Source organism: Cebus imitator, unplaced genomic scaffold (genome assembly GCF_001604975.1).
Source record: "Cebus imitator isolate Cc_AM_T3 unplaced genomic scaffold, Cebus_imitator-1.0 Scaffold153, whole genome shotgun sequence".
In the NCBI taxonomy this organism is placed as follows: domain Eukaryota; kingdom Metazoa; phylum Chordata; class Mammalia; order Primates; family Cebidae; genus Cebus; species Cebus imitator.
Window position 1 is genome coordinate 4,776,720 of NW_016107468.1, and position 15,271 is coordinate 4,791,990.

At 43.1% G+C, this 15,271-nt stretch overlaps 1 protein-coding gene across 1 annotated transcript in view; it reads left to right on the top strand.

The window, feature by feature from the left end:
• Positions 1-6,556: 6,556 nt before the first annotated feature.
• LOC108314440 overlaps positions 6,557-15,271 on the top strand; it is a 24,477-nt gene continuing 15,762 nt past the window's right edge. The window contains exons 1-3 of the mRNA XM_037743777.1: positions 6,557-6,614; positions 8,896-8,978; positions 14,972-15,110. Coding sequence (XP_037599705.1) covers positions 6,557-6,614; positions 8,896-8,978; positions 14,972-15,110 — 280 coding nt within the window. The remainder of the gene's footprint in view (positions 6,615-8,895; positions 8,979-14,971; positions 15,111-15,271) is intronic.

Consider the following 15,271-nt stretch of genomic DNA (forward strand, 5'->3'; position numbering starts at 1 on the left):
GCCCGGGAATTTCCTAGTCTATGGGCAATAAAAACACGGCGTCCACTCACCCTCTGCGCTTTCACTGGGAGCTGCAATCCTGAGCTGTTCCTAAACGGCCATCTTGGATCGTCCCCCAGGGTGCCATTTTTCTAACAGCATGTGCTCACTTCACGGCGCTGCGACACATTTTGGTAATTCTTGCAGTATTTCAAACTTTTTCATTATGATTGCATCTGTTATGGCGGTTTGTGATCAGTACCTTTGATGTTGCTCTTGTAATTATTTGCAGCACTATGCGCTGCAGCCGTATAGGACCGCAAATGTGAGCCACAAATGTCGCGTGTGTTTGACGGCCCACAGTTGTTCCATGATCCTGTCTCTCCCTCTCCTTGGGCCTCTCTGTCCCCTGAGACACAGTAATGTTGAAATTCAGCCAGTTAACAGCCCTGTAATGACCTCTGCAAGTTCCAGTGAAAGGAAGAGTCGCGTGTCTCTCTGCTGAAGTCAAAAGCTAAAAGTGGTGACAGGGCGCAGAGCGAGACTCCATTTCAAAAAAAAAAAAAAAGGAGTTGTTTCTTAATGCATAAGCAAAGACAGTGGTCTCTTGAGACAGAATCTACTCCTGATGAAGATGTTATGAATATTATCGAAATCACAACAGAATATTTAGAATATCTCATAAACTTAGGTGATATTTCAGCAGCAGGGTTTGAGGATTGGCTCCAGTTTTGAAAGAAGCTCTACTGTGGGTGAAATACTATTAACGAGCGTTGCATGCTACAGCGAAATAGTTCATGAAAGGGAGAGAGTCAATTGATGCAAATTTTGCTATTCTCAGCCACCCCAACATTCAGCAGCCGCCACCCCGCCACCCTGATCAGTCAGCAGCCATCAACGTCAAGCCTTGACCCTCCATTAGCAAAAAGATTACAGCTTACTGAAGGCTCAGGGGATCACTAGTATTTTTAGCAATGAAGTATTTTTAAATTAAGCTATGCACATTTTTAAAAGACATGCTATTGCAAACTTAATAGACTACACTATAGTGTAAACATAACTTTATACACTGGGAAACCAATATTTTTGTGTGACTTGCTTTTTTTATTGCAATATTTGCCGTATTGCAGTGGTCTGCAGCTAAACCTGCAAAATCTCACCGTATGCCTACATTCGATTTTGCCCAGAGAGGACTCAGGGTTAAGGAGGAATTATTGTACTATTTCTTTCCTGCCAGAATGGATTGATGAACTATTCTTTCCAGGAAAGCACAATGACAGTTGTAAATTGTTTTCCAGTGGAGATTGTGAGTTGAAAGTTTTGTGTCTTCTTAGAAGTTTAGCTGACTTTTCTCCAGACACAAAAAGTCAATCAGGCAGGTTTTGCGTTCATGTTAGGCTTGGAATGAGGAACACTCAGGTTGAACAATAGTGGTAGCCATGTCTCCAACGGAGACTTTCTGCCTTGCCCAGGGATCTTAAATGCCACAGCCAAGTAGGTGAAAGTGACTGCTGCTCCTCCTTTTCTTTTTCTTCTCTTTTCATTATTTATTTTTGAAACGGGGTCTCTCTGTCATCCAGGCTGGAGTGTAGTGGCACAATCAGAGCTCACTGTAGCCTCAGCCTCCTAGGTTCAAGCGATCCTCCTGCCTCTGCCTCCAAAGTAGTTGGACTACAGGCAGACACCACCATGCTTGGCTAATTTTTAAATTATTTTTTAATTTTTTTTAAGACAGAGTCTTGCTCTGTCGCCCAGGGTGGAATGCAGTGGTACAATCTCAGCTCACTGCAACCTCCACCTCCCAGGTTCAAGTGATTCTCCCACCTCAGGCTCCTGAGTAGCTGGCATTACAGGCACATGCCACCATGCTCAGCTAATTTTTTTTTGTATTTTTAGTAGAGACAGAGTTTCACCATGTTGGTCAGGCTGGTCTTGAACTCCTGACCTTGTGATCTGCCTGCCGTGACCTCCCAAAGTGCTGAGATTACAGGTGTGAGCCACCACCCCTAGGTCTTTTTACATTTTTTATAGAGATGGGGTCTCACTATGTTGCCTTTCTGTGTTGACCAGGCTGGTCTCAAACTCCTGGCCTCCTGCAATCCTCCTGCCTCAGCCTCCCAAAGTGCTGGGGTTTATAGATGTGAGTCAGTGTGCCTGGCCCTTCTTTTTTACCAAAAGCACAACAGCATTTCAGAGAGTTTGAAAAATACTAATGTAGGTCATTCATGGTCTTACCACCCTACAACAACTATTATCATCACTGAAGCTTACTTCCAGCTTTTCCTTTTTTCAAAGAAATACGTTGATTTCTTAGCCTGTCTTTATATCACTGAATTAAAAAGGAAACAACGTCACTGTTTCTCAAGGACAACGGGGGGAGCGGGGCTTGAAGCCTCCTGGTGGAAATGTATTTAGTGCCTTACTCCTTACGCTATGAGGCTCAGCAGAGTGGTACAGAACTCCACAGTTGTCTCATCCCTCACTGCTTGATTCACAGAGCTTTGATTCCTCTTTGGAACAGCAGTGTCTGTTGAATGATTATTTTCAGTAAGTTCATAATGAGATACATACACACACACATATATATATACACATACTCATAAAACAAGCTACATAAACACTTTTATTATACATACATAGTGTATGTATATAAGTACTTTTAAAAATTTTAATATTGTTTATTTTTGAGACAAAGTCTTACTCTGGCACCCAGGCTGGAGTGCAGTGGCATGATCCCAGCTTACTGCAACTTCCACCTCCTGGGTTCAAATGATTCTTCTGCCTCAGCCTCCCGCATAGCTGGGATTACAGGTACCCGCCACCACACTCAGCTAATTTTTGTACTTTTAATAGAGACGGGGTTTCACCGTGTTGGTCAGGCTGGTCTTGAATTCCTGACCTCAGGTAATCTCCCCACCTTGGCCTCCCAAAGTGCATAAGCCACTGTGCCCAGCCGTGAGTACGTATCTGTTATAGTATATACTTAGATATATATCTGTATACTTATGGTATTAAGTATATAGTATTAAGTGGAAGGGGATCATCATTAAGTTCTTCATCCTTCTTGTCGTCACACGCTATAAGTATATAGGTATATATTTAAGTATATACTATTATGTATACATATATATATAGTGTGTGTATATGTGTGTGTGTGTATGTGTGTGTATAAGTGTGTGTGTATATGTGTGTGTGTGTGCGCGTGTGTGTATTTATATATAGAGAGATGTATATGGAGACAGGACCAAAACAATGCAATGTGGGATCCTGGATTGGATCCTGAGAAGAAAATCCATGTTTATGGTTTCGATTTGCATGTCCCTTCAATGATAGACTAGATAAAGAAAATGTGGTACATATACATAATAGGATACTTTGCAGCCATAAAAAAAAGAATACAATCTTGTCCTTTGCAGGGACATGGATGGAGCTGGAGGCCATTATCTTTAGCAAAGTAACACAGTAACAGAAAACCAAAGAACTCACTTATAAGTGGGATGTGAATAATGAGAACACATGGACACATGGAGGGGAACAACACACACTGGGGCCTATCAGAGGGCAGGAGGAGGGTGAGATGGAGTCTCACTCTGTCACCCACTGAAGTGCAGTGGCATGATTGCTCACTGCAACCTCTGCCACCGGGGTTCATGCAGTTCTCCTGCCTCAGCCTCCTGGGCAGCTGTGATTACGGAAACACACCACCATGTTTGGTTAATTCTTGTATTTTTACAAAGACAGTTTCACCACATTGGCCAGGCTGGTCTTGAACTTCTGACCTCAAGTGATCCTCCCACCTTGCCCTCCCAAAGTGCTGGGATTATAGGCGTGCCACTGTGCCCGGCCATTATCTCCATTTAAAAAATGAGGAAGCTGAGTCCCATAGGGCTAAAGTAACTGGCCGAGGGCCATAAAATGATGAAGCAGCAGAACTTGGATTTGTTAAGCAGGCTCCAGAGTCCAAGTTCTTAACCGTATTGGTGCCGCAAGGCTGGAAATGCTGCTCTAGCTGTCGAGTGAGGAAGGTGAGCCGGTTGAGCGTGATGCAGAAAGCCAGTGCTTGTGGCATGTCCGTGGTGCGCCAGGATCGAGCCCTTCCCGTTTCACATATAGAAACGAAAAAGAAATGCATGTTATCAGCAGTCTGTCTTACTGGGAAATAGTCTTTGCTTCCTTAACCCATTCGGCAGTCAGAGGTGTGCTTTGAAGGTGTGCTTAGGAATTTCCTCCTGATCCCCTGGATTCAGCAGTCAGAGGTGTGCTTAGGAATTTCCTCCTGATCCCCTGGAAGTGGAGTGGACTGTGCATTCCCTGTCCCACCCAGCTCTTCCGGCTCTAGTGCCCCACATGAAGAGAGGCCCCAGGGGTTTCCACAGGTCATGTGGGCCAGACCCTGCCTCCATCAGAACTGCCCCAATCCATCCTCTCCTAGAACTGTCTCTGCAGAAAATCAGCCCGAGGTTTTGTGGCACAAAGATGTCTCCCCATTGAGTCCAAGTACAAATGCATTTTCTGGAAACATAATGCTTTAATTCAGTGTGATGAGTCATATGGCAGAAGGGAGAAGCCAGCAGAGGAAGGGCCCTTGGGACCATCCCAGCCTCTGGGAGCCGGCCCTCTCTGCAGGAACCATCTGGTTCCATAGCATGCTGTCTGAGCTCCCATATATATTTTTAAATCAACTATATGGAAGCGTAAGGTCAATACAATAAACTGCATCCATTTAACATGTACAATCTGATGAGTTTTGACAGGTGCGTGCACCTGTGAAGCTGCCTTTGTAATCAAGATTCAGAACGTATCCATCTCCCCCAAGGATTTCTCGTGCTCCTTTTCTAACCCTAGGTCTAAGGCAGCCATCGCTTGTCCACTGTGGGATATTTATTTTCTATATTCAGTTTGGGATTGAGCATTTCGGATTCTCCCAAGCCAGCGTCCTCTGTCAATATCTAAAGGTCACTGGAGACAGAACATCTTCTCAGGCCTGTATCCTCCCTGCCTGGGGCTGGGTCCTTGCTCTCAGGACAGCCGGGAGGGGCTCCTGTCCACTGCCTGGCTGGCCTGGCCCAGCTTCTTTCTTTTTTTGGCCCAGCTTCCCAGATACCTAAGACTGTAAAGGAGAAACTCTTGTCAATTTCAAGAATATGCACATGAACTTGCAGTCATAAGGAACTGTTGTTCTGGGCTTTAACCACTCAATAAATAAATTTACCTCAAAGCAGATCTGAATTAATGGAATATATCTCTCTGTCTCTTGAGTAGAAGCTGGGAAACCTGAACTTTTCTTTTTTGATGTGTGTGTGTTTATTTTAGAGACAGGATCTTGCTCTGTCATCCAGGCTTGAATGCAGTGGTGAAGTCAGAGCTCACTGCAGCCTCAAGTTCCTGGGCTCAAGAGATCCTCCTGCCTCAGCCTCCCAAGTAGCTGGGATGACAAGCGTGTGCCACTTTTCTCAACTAATTTATTTTATTTTTATAGAAACAGTGTCTCACTATGTTGCCCAGGCTGGTCTTGAATTCCTGTCCTCTGGTGAACCTCCTGCCTCAGCCTCCCAAATTGCTGGGATTATAGATATGAGCCACTGTGCCCAAGAAACCTACACTTTACATTTAACCATTGTTTTCTACACTGGCTGCTGGGTTTTAAAATCAGGAGAAAGGTCCTTAATAGGAAAGCAATTGCAAGCCATGTTTTTATTGATGATCAGATGGATTTTACTGTGGTCTGGAATCATTCCGCAATTATTTATCTGGTTTTTATTTTCTGGCTATAACCTGCATATTTCAATTTTCCTTCAAGGCTGTTAAATTTGGGTTAATAGTTGTGTATGTCTCTTAGATCACCTCAAATGGGAATTTCTTTTTCCCTTAAATGAGAATTGTATGTGAGCTCGGAGGGTTTTTTCCTAATGCATGAGGGTGTGGATAATGGCATTCATTTCTCCCCTTGGGCCCAGGAGCCACGCCTAGAGTAATCCCATTCTCTTCCAAAGACGTTAATAGAGCATCTGATTCTTGCAAGATACTTTTCTTGGTCCTTATGCTGGATAAAAATGGGTAGAATCCTGCTAAAAATAACAACAAAAACCAATAGCAAAGAAAGGCACATTGATTAAATATGAAATTACATTAAGTTAGAAGAATCACATCTGGGTGGGGGCTACATGCAGCCAGTGGAGACGGGGTGAGGCTAGGGTGAGAATCTCCTGCATACAGGGAAGGCAGGCTGAACTGGCGGCTGTTGCTGAAAAACCTCATGTCATCTGTCAGACTAAGCCAGAAAAGCAAGAGTTACGTCTGAAAAAGTAATTTGGACCATAGACCAAAAAGCCATGGTAGAAAGTTTATTCTTAATTGGTGGACCACGCGAGCAACGGAAGGTTGAGGCAAGGAATGGTATGACTTTAACCTGCAGGACTGGGTAGGGTAGATGGGACCTGGGAGGGTCTGGAGGCAGGAGGACCAGTGATAAAGATCTGACTTCATCTGCATCAGTTTCAGAATAGTCAGAATATTCAGGTCTCAGAATAGTCTGGAATTTTAGGAGGAAATATTTATTTGAGGCAGGAATTGGAAGATGTGCAAATTTGTAGATGAGAAGGATGAGAGAGAGGAAGCGTGCAAAGCTGACTCAAGTATGCAATTCTAGAACTAGGGAAGGGGCCAGGACTCTGGGTGCATAACAGGGAGCTAATTGTCTATTGGCTCCACACTGAGGAGTGAGTCATAAGTTTCAGGCACTCATAAACTCAGAGAAGCATGCATTACCCATTGGCTCTTCAGTAATGCTTTTCAGGCAGTCATAAACTCAGAGTAGGATGCATCACCCAAGCAGGATTACCTTGGCAACAGTGAGCATCATCATACTGAGATGACAGATTTCACAGAGAGTGGCTTGGCCATTATTTGGTGAATAAGCATCAAAGCAACGAAATACCTTTCAGTAGTAGAGTACCTTAGATACTTTGAAGGGTCTCCCTGCTATCATACAGACAGATTCTAGATAAACTACATTATTTAAATTTTTTTCTAGGCTCATAAGGAAGTGGTTGTATCTGTGAGCTTTTGCTGCATAACAAATCATCCCAAGACATTTTCAGATAAACTAAATCTGACAGTGTGTCTGTCCTGTGCCAGGCACCAAAGGAACTTCTAAAGAGTGTACTTTAGGGAAAAGGAAAATGACTCCAGAAGCATGTCTGGAGGCAGGGATGAATTATAAGCAAATACATTTAGAAACAAATAAATCTACACAAACATTTATTGCATAAAATCATAAGAATAATGTCTAATTTGAAGAACAAGGGAGATATATCCAAAATACTGAACAGTTAGAAGGAAATTATCAGATTTAGTATCCTAATGTCTTTGAATCTTATTGAGGGGAAGCAGATGTTAAGATATTTTATAAAATTAGATTTTGCAAAGTTGTCAATAGTTAAATTTCAAGAGTAAGCAATAAAATAATAGAAATAGAGTGCAATTTCTAAATCGGTAGAGGGGAAAAATGAAATATGATAACATTTCAACAGATCAACCAAAATGCAACTAATCCAAGCAAGGGCAACCAGAGGAGAAAAAAGGAAACAGAGGCACCCGGACAAACAGAAAGCACGGAGAGGGATGGTAGAAATAAGTCCAAATATACCACTAATTACAATGTGTTTTAACTCTCCAGTTAAAAGACAGAGATTGTCACCTTAAATTTTTAAAACTCCAGCTGTATTCATTTCCAAGAGACACATTATAGGCAGGTGTTGAACAATGAGAACACATGGACACAGGGAGGGGAGCATCACACACTGGGGTCTGTCGGGGGGAAACAGGGGAGGGACAGCGGAGGGTGGGGAGTTGGGGAGAGATAGCATGGGGAGAAATGCCAGATATAGGTGATGGGGAGGAAGGCAGCAAATCACTCTGCCATGTGTGTACCTATGCAACAATGTTACATGTTCTTCACATGTACCCCAAAACCTAAAATGCAATAAAATAAAAAATAAGAGACACATTTAAACGCTCAGGAGAGTGAAATGTTGGAAGCAAAACGATGGCAAGGGTTACGGTAGGTAAACCCTAAAGAGCAAAAAGCTGGGGTAACTTCATTAATATCAAACAAACTAGCCCGTAAAACAAAATGCATTATTAAAGATGAATGCAGCCTGGACACGGTGGCTCATGTCTGTAACCCTAACGCTTTGAGAGTCTGAAATAGGAGAATTATTTGAGCCTAGGAGTTTGAGACCAGCCTGGGCAAAATAGTGAGACCCTGTCTCTGCATTTTTTTTTTTTTTTTTAATAACCAGGTGTTGTGGCATGCACCTGTACTCTTAGGTACTTGGGAGGCTGGAGCAGGAGGATCACTTGTGCCCAGGAGTTGTAGGCTGCAGTGAACTATATAATCACTTTACCGCATTCAGCCTGAGTGACAGAGTGAGACCCCTGTCTCAGAAAAAATAATAATAATAAGGTTAAGTCTGTCAGTGTATAATGATAAAAGTTTCTGTTTTCCAGTAAGATAGAATAATTATTGACCAGGCACAGTGGCTCACACCTGTAATCCCAGCAGCTGAGGTAGGCAGATCACTTGAGGCCAGGAGTTCAAGACCAGCCTGGCCAACATAGAAAAACCCTATCTCTATTAAAAATACAAAAATGTAGCTGGGCACAATGGCACACACCTGTGGTCCCAGCCATTCAGGAGGCTAAGGCACAAGAATTGCTTGAGCCCAGGTGGCAGAGGTTGCCCTGAGGGGAGATTGCACCACTGCACCACAGCCTGGGTGACGTAGTAAGACTCATTCTAAAAATAATGATAATTATGATTAAGTATTTAGCTTGACTTGCACACATTCTCAAATCTGTCTTCTTCTCACCTTCACTGTCACACTTGAGTTCGGACCTTCATCCTTATTGCAGTTCATTGTCCACTCAACAGCCAGTGTGGTCAGCCTAAAATTCAGATGGCTCTTGATGAGAAAGCCTCGATTCCTGAACTTGATGTAGGCTGTACATCTACAAGGTGTAGAGTCTCACCTGCCCTAGACCCAGCTCCCCGACCTCTATGCTCCATCATGGTGAAAACTAAGCTTGGGTTCTCCAAAAAACTGCATTTCCTCTAGTTTCCAGACCTTTAAACATGCTGCTCCCTCTTCCTGGTGTGGTCTGATTTTCTTTTAGTTGGCTGACTTCATCAGAGCTTGACTTCAATGCCTCCTCCTCTGGGAAACCGTCTCTGATCTTCTTCTTTTGGGTGGAGACCCATCCTTTCTGCTTTTATGAACTCACTTCATGTATTTCCTAGCAACAGTTTACATTTTGTTATCAGCGCCTTCTTGCTTGCCTGCCTCCAGTGAGTAAGCTGTGAACACCTTGAAAGCAAGCACTGTGTCATTCATTCATGATGTCAACAAATGTTTATCAAGCATCTGCTAAGTGTGGCATTCTTCTAAGAGCTAGGGATAGAGCAGCGAACAAAAAAGTGAAACAAAACCCCTGCCTTCATACCACTCTCATTCTAGACAAGGGAGCCAAACAATAAGCTGGGTAAGGAAGGAAAAGAGATGGTCCATTAGAAGATGATAGGTGTTTGCAGAGACGCAAAGCAAGGAGAAAGACAGGGAGTAAGGGGAAGAGGGGAGATGTTAAATAAGACGATCAAGGGAAAGTCTCAGCAAGAATGTGACATTTAGGCAGAAAAACAGAAAGAGGCGAGAGAGTGAGCCATTCAGACATCTGGATAGTGTGGTGGATACCACTCCTGGGCATCTACCCAAAGGAAAAGAAGTCATTCTGTCAAAAAGATGCCTGCGCTCGTGTGTTTATCCCAGCACTGCCCACAATAACAGAGTCATGGCATTAACCTAAGTGCCCATCAAGAGTGGATGGGATAAAGAAAATATGGTATCCGTGTATATATATGTCACGGAACACTATGCAACGATAAAAAAATGAAATCATATCCTTTGCAGCAACACAGATGTCGCTGGAGCCCACTATCCTAAAAGAATTAACAAAGGAACAGAAAACCTAATACCACGTTCCCACTTACAAGTGGGAGCTGAACATTGGGTGCACCTGGACTTAAAAATGAAAACAATAGACATTGGGGGCTACCAGAGTTGGGATGGCATAAGGGTTGAAAACTGCCTATTGGGTACTATATTTACTATTTGGGTGATGGGTTCAACAGAAGCCCAAACCTTAGCATTATGCAATATATCAACGTAACAAATCTATACAGGCACCCCCTGAATCTAAAATTTTAAAAATCATAAAAAGAGCAAGACAGGTAACTAAGGGAAGAGCATTGGTGAGAGAAGGAAGAGCCAGTGCGAAGGCTCTGAGCAGAAGCAGACAGGGGCGGTTCAAAGACCAACAGGGAGGCCCATGTGGCTGGATTAGAGGGAGCAAGGGGCAGAGTTCTGGAAGCTCAGAAAGCTATTATTCTGTTGTAAGACCCATCACAAGGATCTTGGACTTTTATTTGGGGCGAGATTGAAAGCTTTCAGATTTTCAGCAGAGGGATGGCATGCCCTGACTCCTATTTAAAGTAACATGATTGTAAATAATATAACATTTTAAAGACAGTCACTCTGGATGGGGTGTTGATTAAAAAACTGAGGCAGGCGATGAGGGGGAACTGGGAAACAAGTTAGGAGGCTATTGCATTAACCTCACCAAGAAAGGAAGGTGGCTTAGAACAGGGAGGTAGCCATGGAGGTGAAATCTGGATATGATTTGCAAATGGATTAAATATGGTGGATCAGAGAAAAGGTTAAGTAGGTGTTTGGCCTAAGCAACTGTAGGATGGAATTATCATTACCCAGATGGAACAGATGCTAGATGAGCGTATGGGTGATGGTTACACAAGAGGATGGGTTCAGTTGGGTCACATACATTTAAAATGCTTATTAGACATTCAAGTGGTGTGTCAAGTTAGGGAGTTGGATGCACAAAGTTGAATTTAGGAAAATTTTTGGTTTGGAGATAGAGGTTTCGTACAGTTAGCCAAATTAGCATGTAGATGCTATTGAAAGCACCCAAGAAGGTGACTACATGTAGAAGTTCTGGCAACAGCACTCAGCACAGTGCCTGGGTGCCACTGAAGAAAAAGCAATTGAAGTTCATAATTTACGGATCCCGACGTATTAGGCTGTTCTGGCCTTGTTTTAAATAAATATCTGAGACTGGGTAATTTATAAAGAAAAGAGGTTTAATTGGCTTATGACCGTGCAAGTATAGCACCAACATCTGCTCAGCTTCTGGTGAGGCCTCAGGGAGCTTTTGGGCAGAAGATGAGGCGGGAGCAGACATATCACATGGCAAGAGTGGGAACAAGAGAGTGAGGTGAGAATGTCCTAGACTTTTAAACAACCAGATCTTGCATGAACTAACTGAGCAAGAAATCACTTATCGCCAAGGGGATGGTGCTTAAACCATTCATAAGGGGTTTGGCCCCACGATAAGTTACCTCCCGCCAGACCCCCATCTCCAACATTGGCAGTCACGTTTCAACATGATATTTGGAGGGGATAAACATCCAAACCATATCACCTGATGACCTTTAAAAGAGCAATTTCAATGAAGCAATGGCAGCAGAAGTTAGGCTGCAAGGCATTAAAGGAATAAGAGAGAGGAAATTCAAATTGAGAGATAGAGCTGTGGCTAGAGAAGATACCCTCAACATAAAGATCTGGTGATATTTGTAGCTCGATTGAAGAAAGGAAAGAGAGAGGAATGGCTTAGGGTGTCCGCAGAGTGGGGAGAGGGTCAGAGACTGAAGGAAAGGAGAGGGATGAGGAGTCATGGTAGGCAGACAACACCACAGAAGCTCCTGGTTAAGGACTGAGGCAAAATTTGGACATTCGATTGACAGCAGATCCAGGAGCTCACTACCTGCCTGCCTTATGGTAGAAAAGCAGATGTGAGATCTGTTTGCCTAACTTTAGCCCCATCGTCCATCATCCCTTACTTCTCAGGTTTTTGAAAGGTAAGGGAGACAACTTTTCAACAAAATGGACAGTAATATTCTCTGAAGGCAGTAAGGGCCCAGGACACCAGGATAGGAGATTAAGGAGGAAGGACAGTTTTTTTAAAATCCAGCCTCTGGCAGGGATGGGAGGAGTATTGGCTGACAGAGAGTCACATGAGGCTAATGAAAGGATGAGAGGGGCCCAGGCACAGTTGGGACACAGGTCTCCAGTGGGTGTAGCCAGTTGGCACCTGTCCCTGGCCCTGTGAAAGCAAAAACCAAGGAGACTTGTAAAGTCTGCAGTTCAGAGTGACCGTGAGGTACCTGGATGGCTGGTGTGATCACAGAGGTGTGTTGAGCACAGTGCTTGCACTGGCAGTGAACATTCTGAAAAGGGAATTAAGAGAACAAAACCATTTACAATAGCATCAAAAAGGATTAAATGCTTAGGGATACATTTAGCCAAAAAAATGCAAGACACGTACACTGAAAATGACAAAACATTATTGAAAGAAATTAAAGATCTAAGTAAAACAGATATCCTGTGCTCATGGATTAGAGGACTTAAGAGAGTTAAGATGGCAGTTCTTTCTAAATTGATCTAGAGATTCAATGCAATCCCTATCAAAATGCCAACTGCCTTTTTATTTTTTTGCGGGAATGGAAAAGCTGATCCTAAAATACATATGAAATGCTAGGGACACAAAATAGCCAGAACAGTATTGAAGAAGAACAAAGTTGCACAACTCACACTTCCCAGTTCTAAGACTTACTACAAAGCATATAATCAAAGCAGAACAGTGCTGGCACCAAGATAGACATGGAGATCAAAGGACTCACATTTAGAGTCTAGAAACAAACCTTCACATTTGTAGTCCATTGATTTGCAAGAGTGACAAGACAATTCAACAGGCAAAGAATGGTCTTTTCAGCAATGGTGCTGGGACACAGATATTCACATAAAAAAGAGTGGATGTGGACCCCTACCTTATACTTTGTAGAAAAGAATTCAAAGGGCATCAAAGGCCTAAATATAAGAACTGAAAATATAAAATTCTTAGAAAACATAGGGGTAAATCTTCATGACCTTGGATTTTGCAATAATTTCTTACATATGACTTCAAAACCACAAATAACCAAAGAAAAAATAGATACTTTGTATTTTACCAAAAATAAAAACTTTTATGCTTCAAAGGACATTATCAAGCACATGAAAACCCACAGAATGGGAGAAAATATTTGTAAGTCATATGTCAGGAAAATGTCTTTGTATCCAGAATATGTAAAGAGCTCTTATAACTCAAAACTAAGAAAACAAAATAACCCTTTTTTTTTTTAATGGTCAAAAGATTTGAATAGACTTTTTTTTCCAAAGGAGGTATAAAATGGCCAATAAGCGAATGAAAAGATGCTCAACATCTTTAGTCATTAGATAAATGCAAATTAAAACCACAGTGGCCACTTCACACTCACTAGGATGGCAAGAATCAAAAAAAGCAGACAATGTGATTTCTATGTGATCATGAGTTGGCCAGATATGAAGAAATTGAAACCTCGGTTCATTGCTGGTGGGAGTGTAAAATGGTGCAGCTGCTTTGGAAAACAGTTTGGCAGTTCCTCAGAAAGTTAAACATAGAGTTACCATATGGCCCAAGAATGAGTAATTCTACTCCTAGGTGTATACCTCAGAGAATTGAAAACATATGTTCACATGAAAATTGTGCATGAATATCCATAGCAGCATGATTCATAATAGCCAAAAAGTGGAAACAACTCAAAGGTCTATCAGCTTGAAAATGAATTAACAAAATGGTCATGATGAGGCGACCACTCATCAGAGCAGCACATACATCCAGTTGCTCCAAAGACCTGAAAGGAAAGGTCTGGGGGCTGGAAGACACTGTGCATGATAGAGAATCACACGGAAGCCTAGGAAAGCTGAAGCCAGAACATTCTAGAGGAAGGCAGTTAGTAGCATCTCCAGGCAGGGAAACAGCAAGACAAAGCCTTAGACGCAGGAGAGCTTGTTGAACACGCAGAGGACAGGAATAAGAGATCCTCAAGGAGGGCGCATGAGGGATGAGGAGTCATGGTAGGCAGATGACACCACGAAAGCTCCTGGTTCAGGACTCGGGCAAAATCTGGACCTTTGGTTGACAGGAGATCCAAGGGCTAACTACCCACCTGCCTTATGGTAGAAAAGCAGATGTGAGATCTGTTTGCCTAACTTTAGCCCCGTCATCCTTCAGACCACAGTGCTGGCTTCCACCTCTCTCATAAGAGGAGGCAAGAATTGGTCCCTTGGCCAGACCAGCAGAACCCATGCACATGACCTGGTATTTTCAGTGTGCCAAACACCTTCCCCCTTGAAAGGAAATTCCACCCAGAGCCGTCCTCACCTGCCCCGGCCTACCCTGCATGCCTGCATGGCTTAGGACTGCCATGTGGCCTCTGTAGGTCCCAGCATTGTTTCACTCCCTAGCAGACCAGAGAGGAGAACCTCTAACTCCCGGTGGCATTTAGCTTTGCTCTTTAAACATCTGGGTCACAGATATGCTCAGTTAATTAATGTTCTTAGTGCTGCTCATCTGCCTGCTGGATAATAGATTGATTCATAATTTCAATAAGCAGCTGTGTATATCTTTCCCCTGAACATAAAGGCAGCTTGCTGTCATTCATCACTTTGCATTTGGAGAATTTAAATATATTCAGGGAGACATTGTTTAGGGAGGCAGAGGGAGGGCTTCTGATTTTCTTACCATTTTGCCTCTATCACTTACTTTGATTTGGAACTTATTGGCGTTTAAAGCACATGTTAACCACATCTCTCTCAAGGGCACTTAATAAACTCCCCGTCCCTTGTTCAAGGAGAGCAGGCAGGCCCTCCTTTTGGGATCAGAGCCAAGAGTTCCTGAGTAGCTTTCATCAAGAAATGAGAACCCCATGCAGAGAATCTTATCCACCAGGAAAGAGCCACTCCTGTCCCTGAGCAGAGCACCTTCATATGTCATTCCTGGACAGAATATGCTGAAGCTCTCTGGAGGAGGGGGGATTCCCCTGGCAATCTGGGAGGGGGCTCTTCTGCTGCTCAGCTGCTGGGCCATGGCAGCCAACCATCAGGTTTTTGGTGACCAAAAGAAAGCAGCCAGCACCCAGCCAGGTGACCAGATGTCTTCATGCCTCAGTTTCCTCATCTATAAAATGTAAAGAATAATAGAACCTATCTTGCAGAGTTATTGTGAAAATTGCATTATTCTCTTTACAATGGTTAGAAATGATGCCGAGCGGTATTTTTTTAAGAGGCAGCAGCTGTGTAGAAGT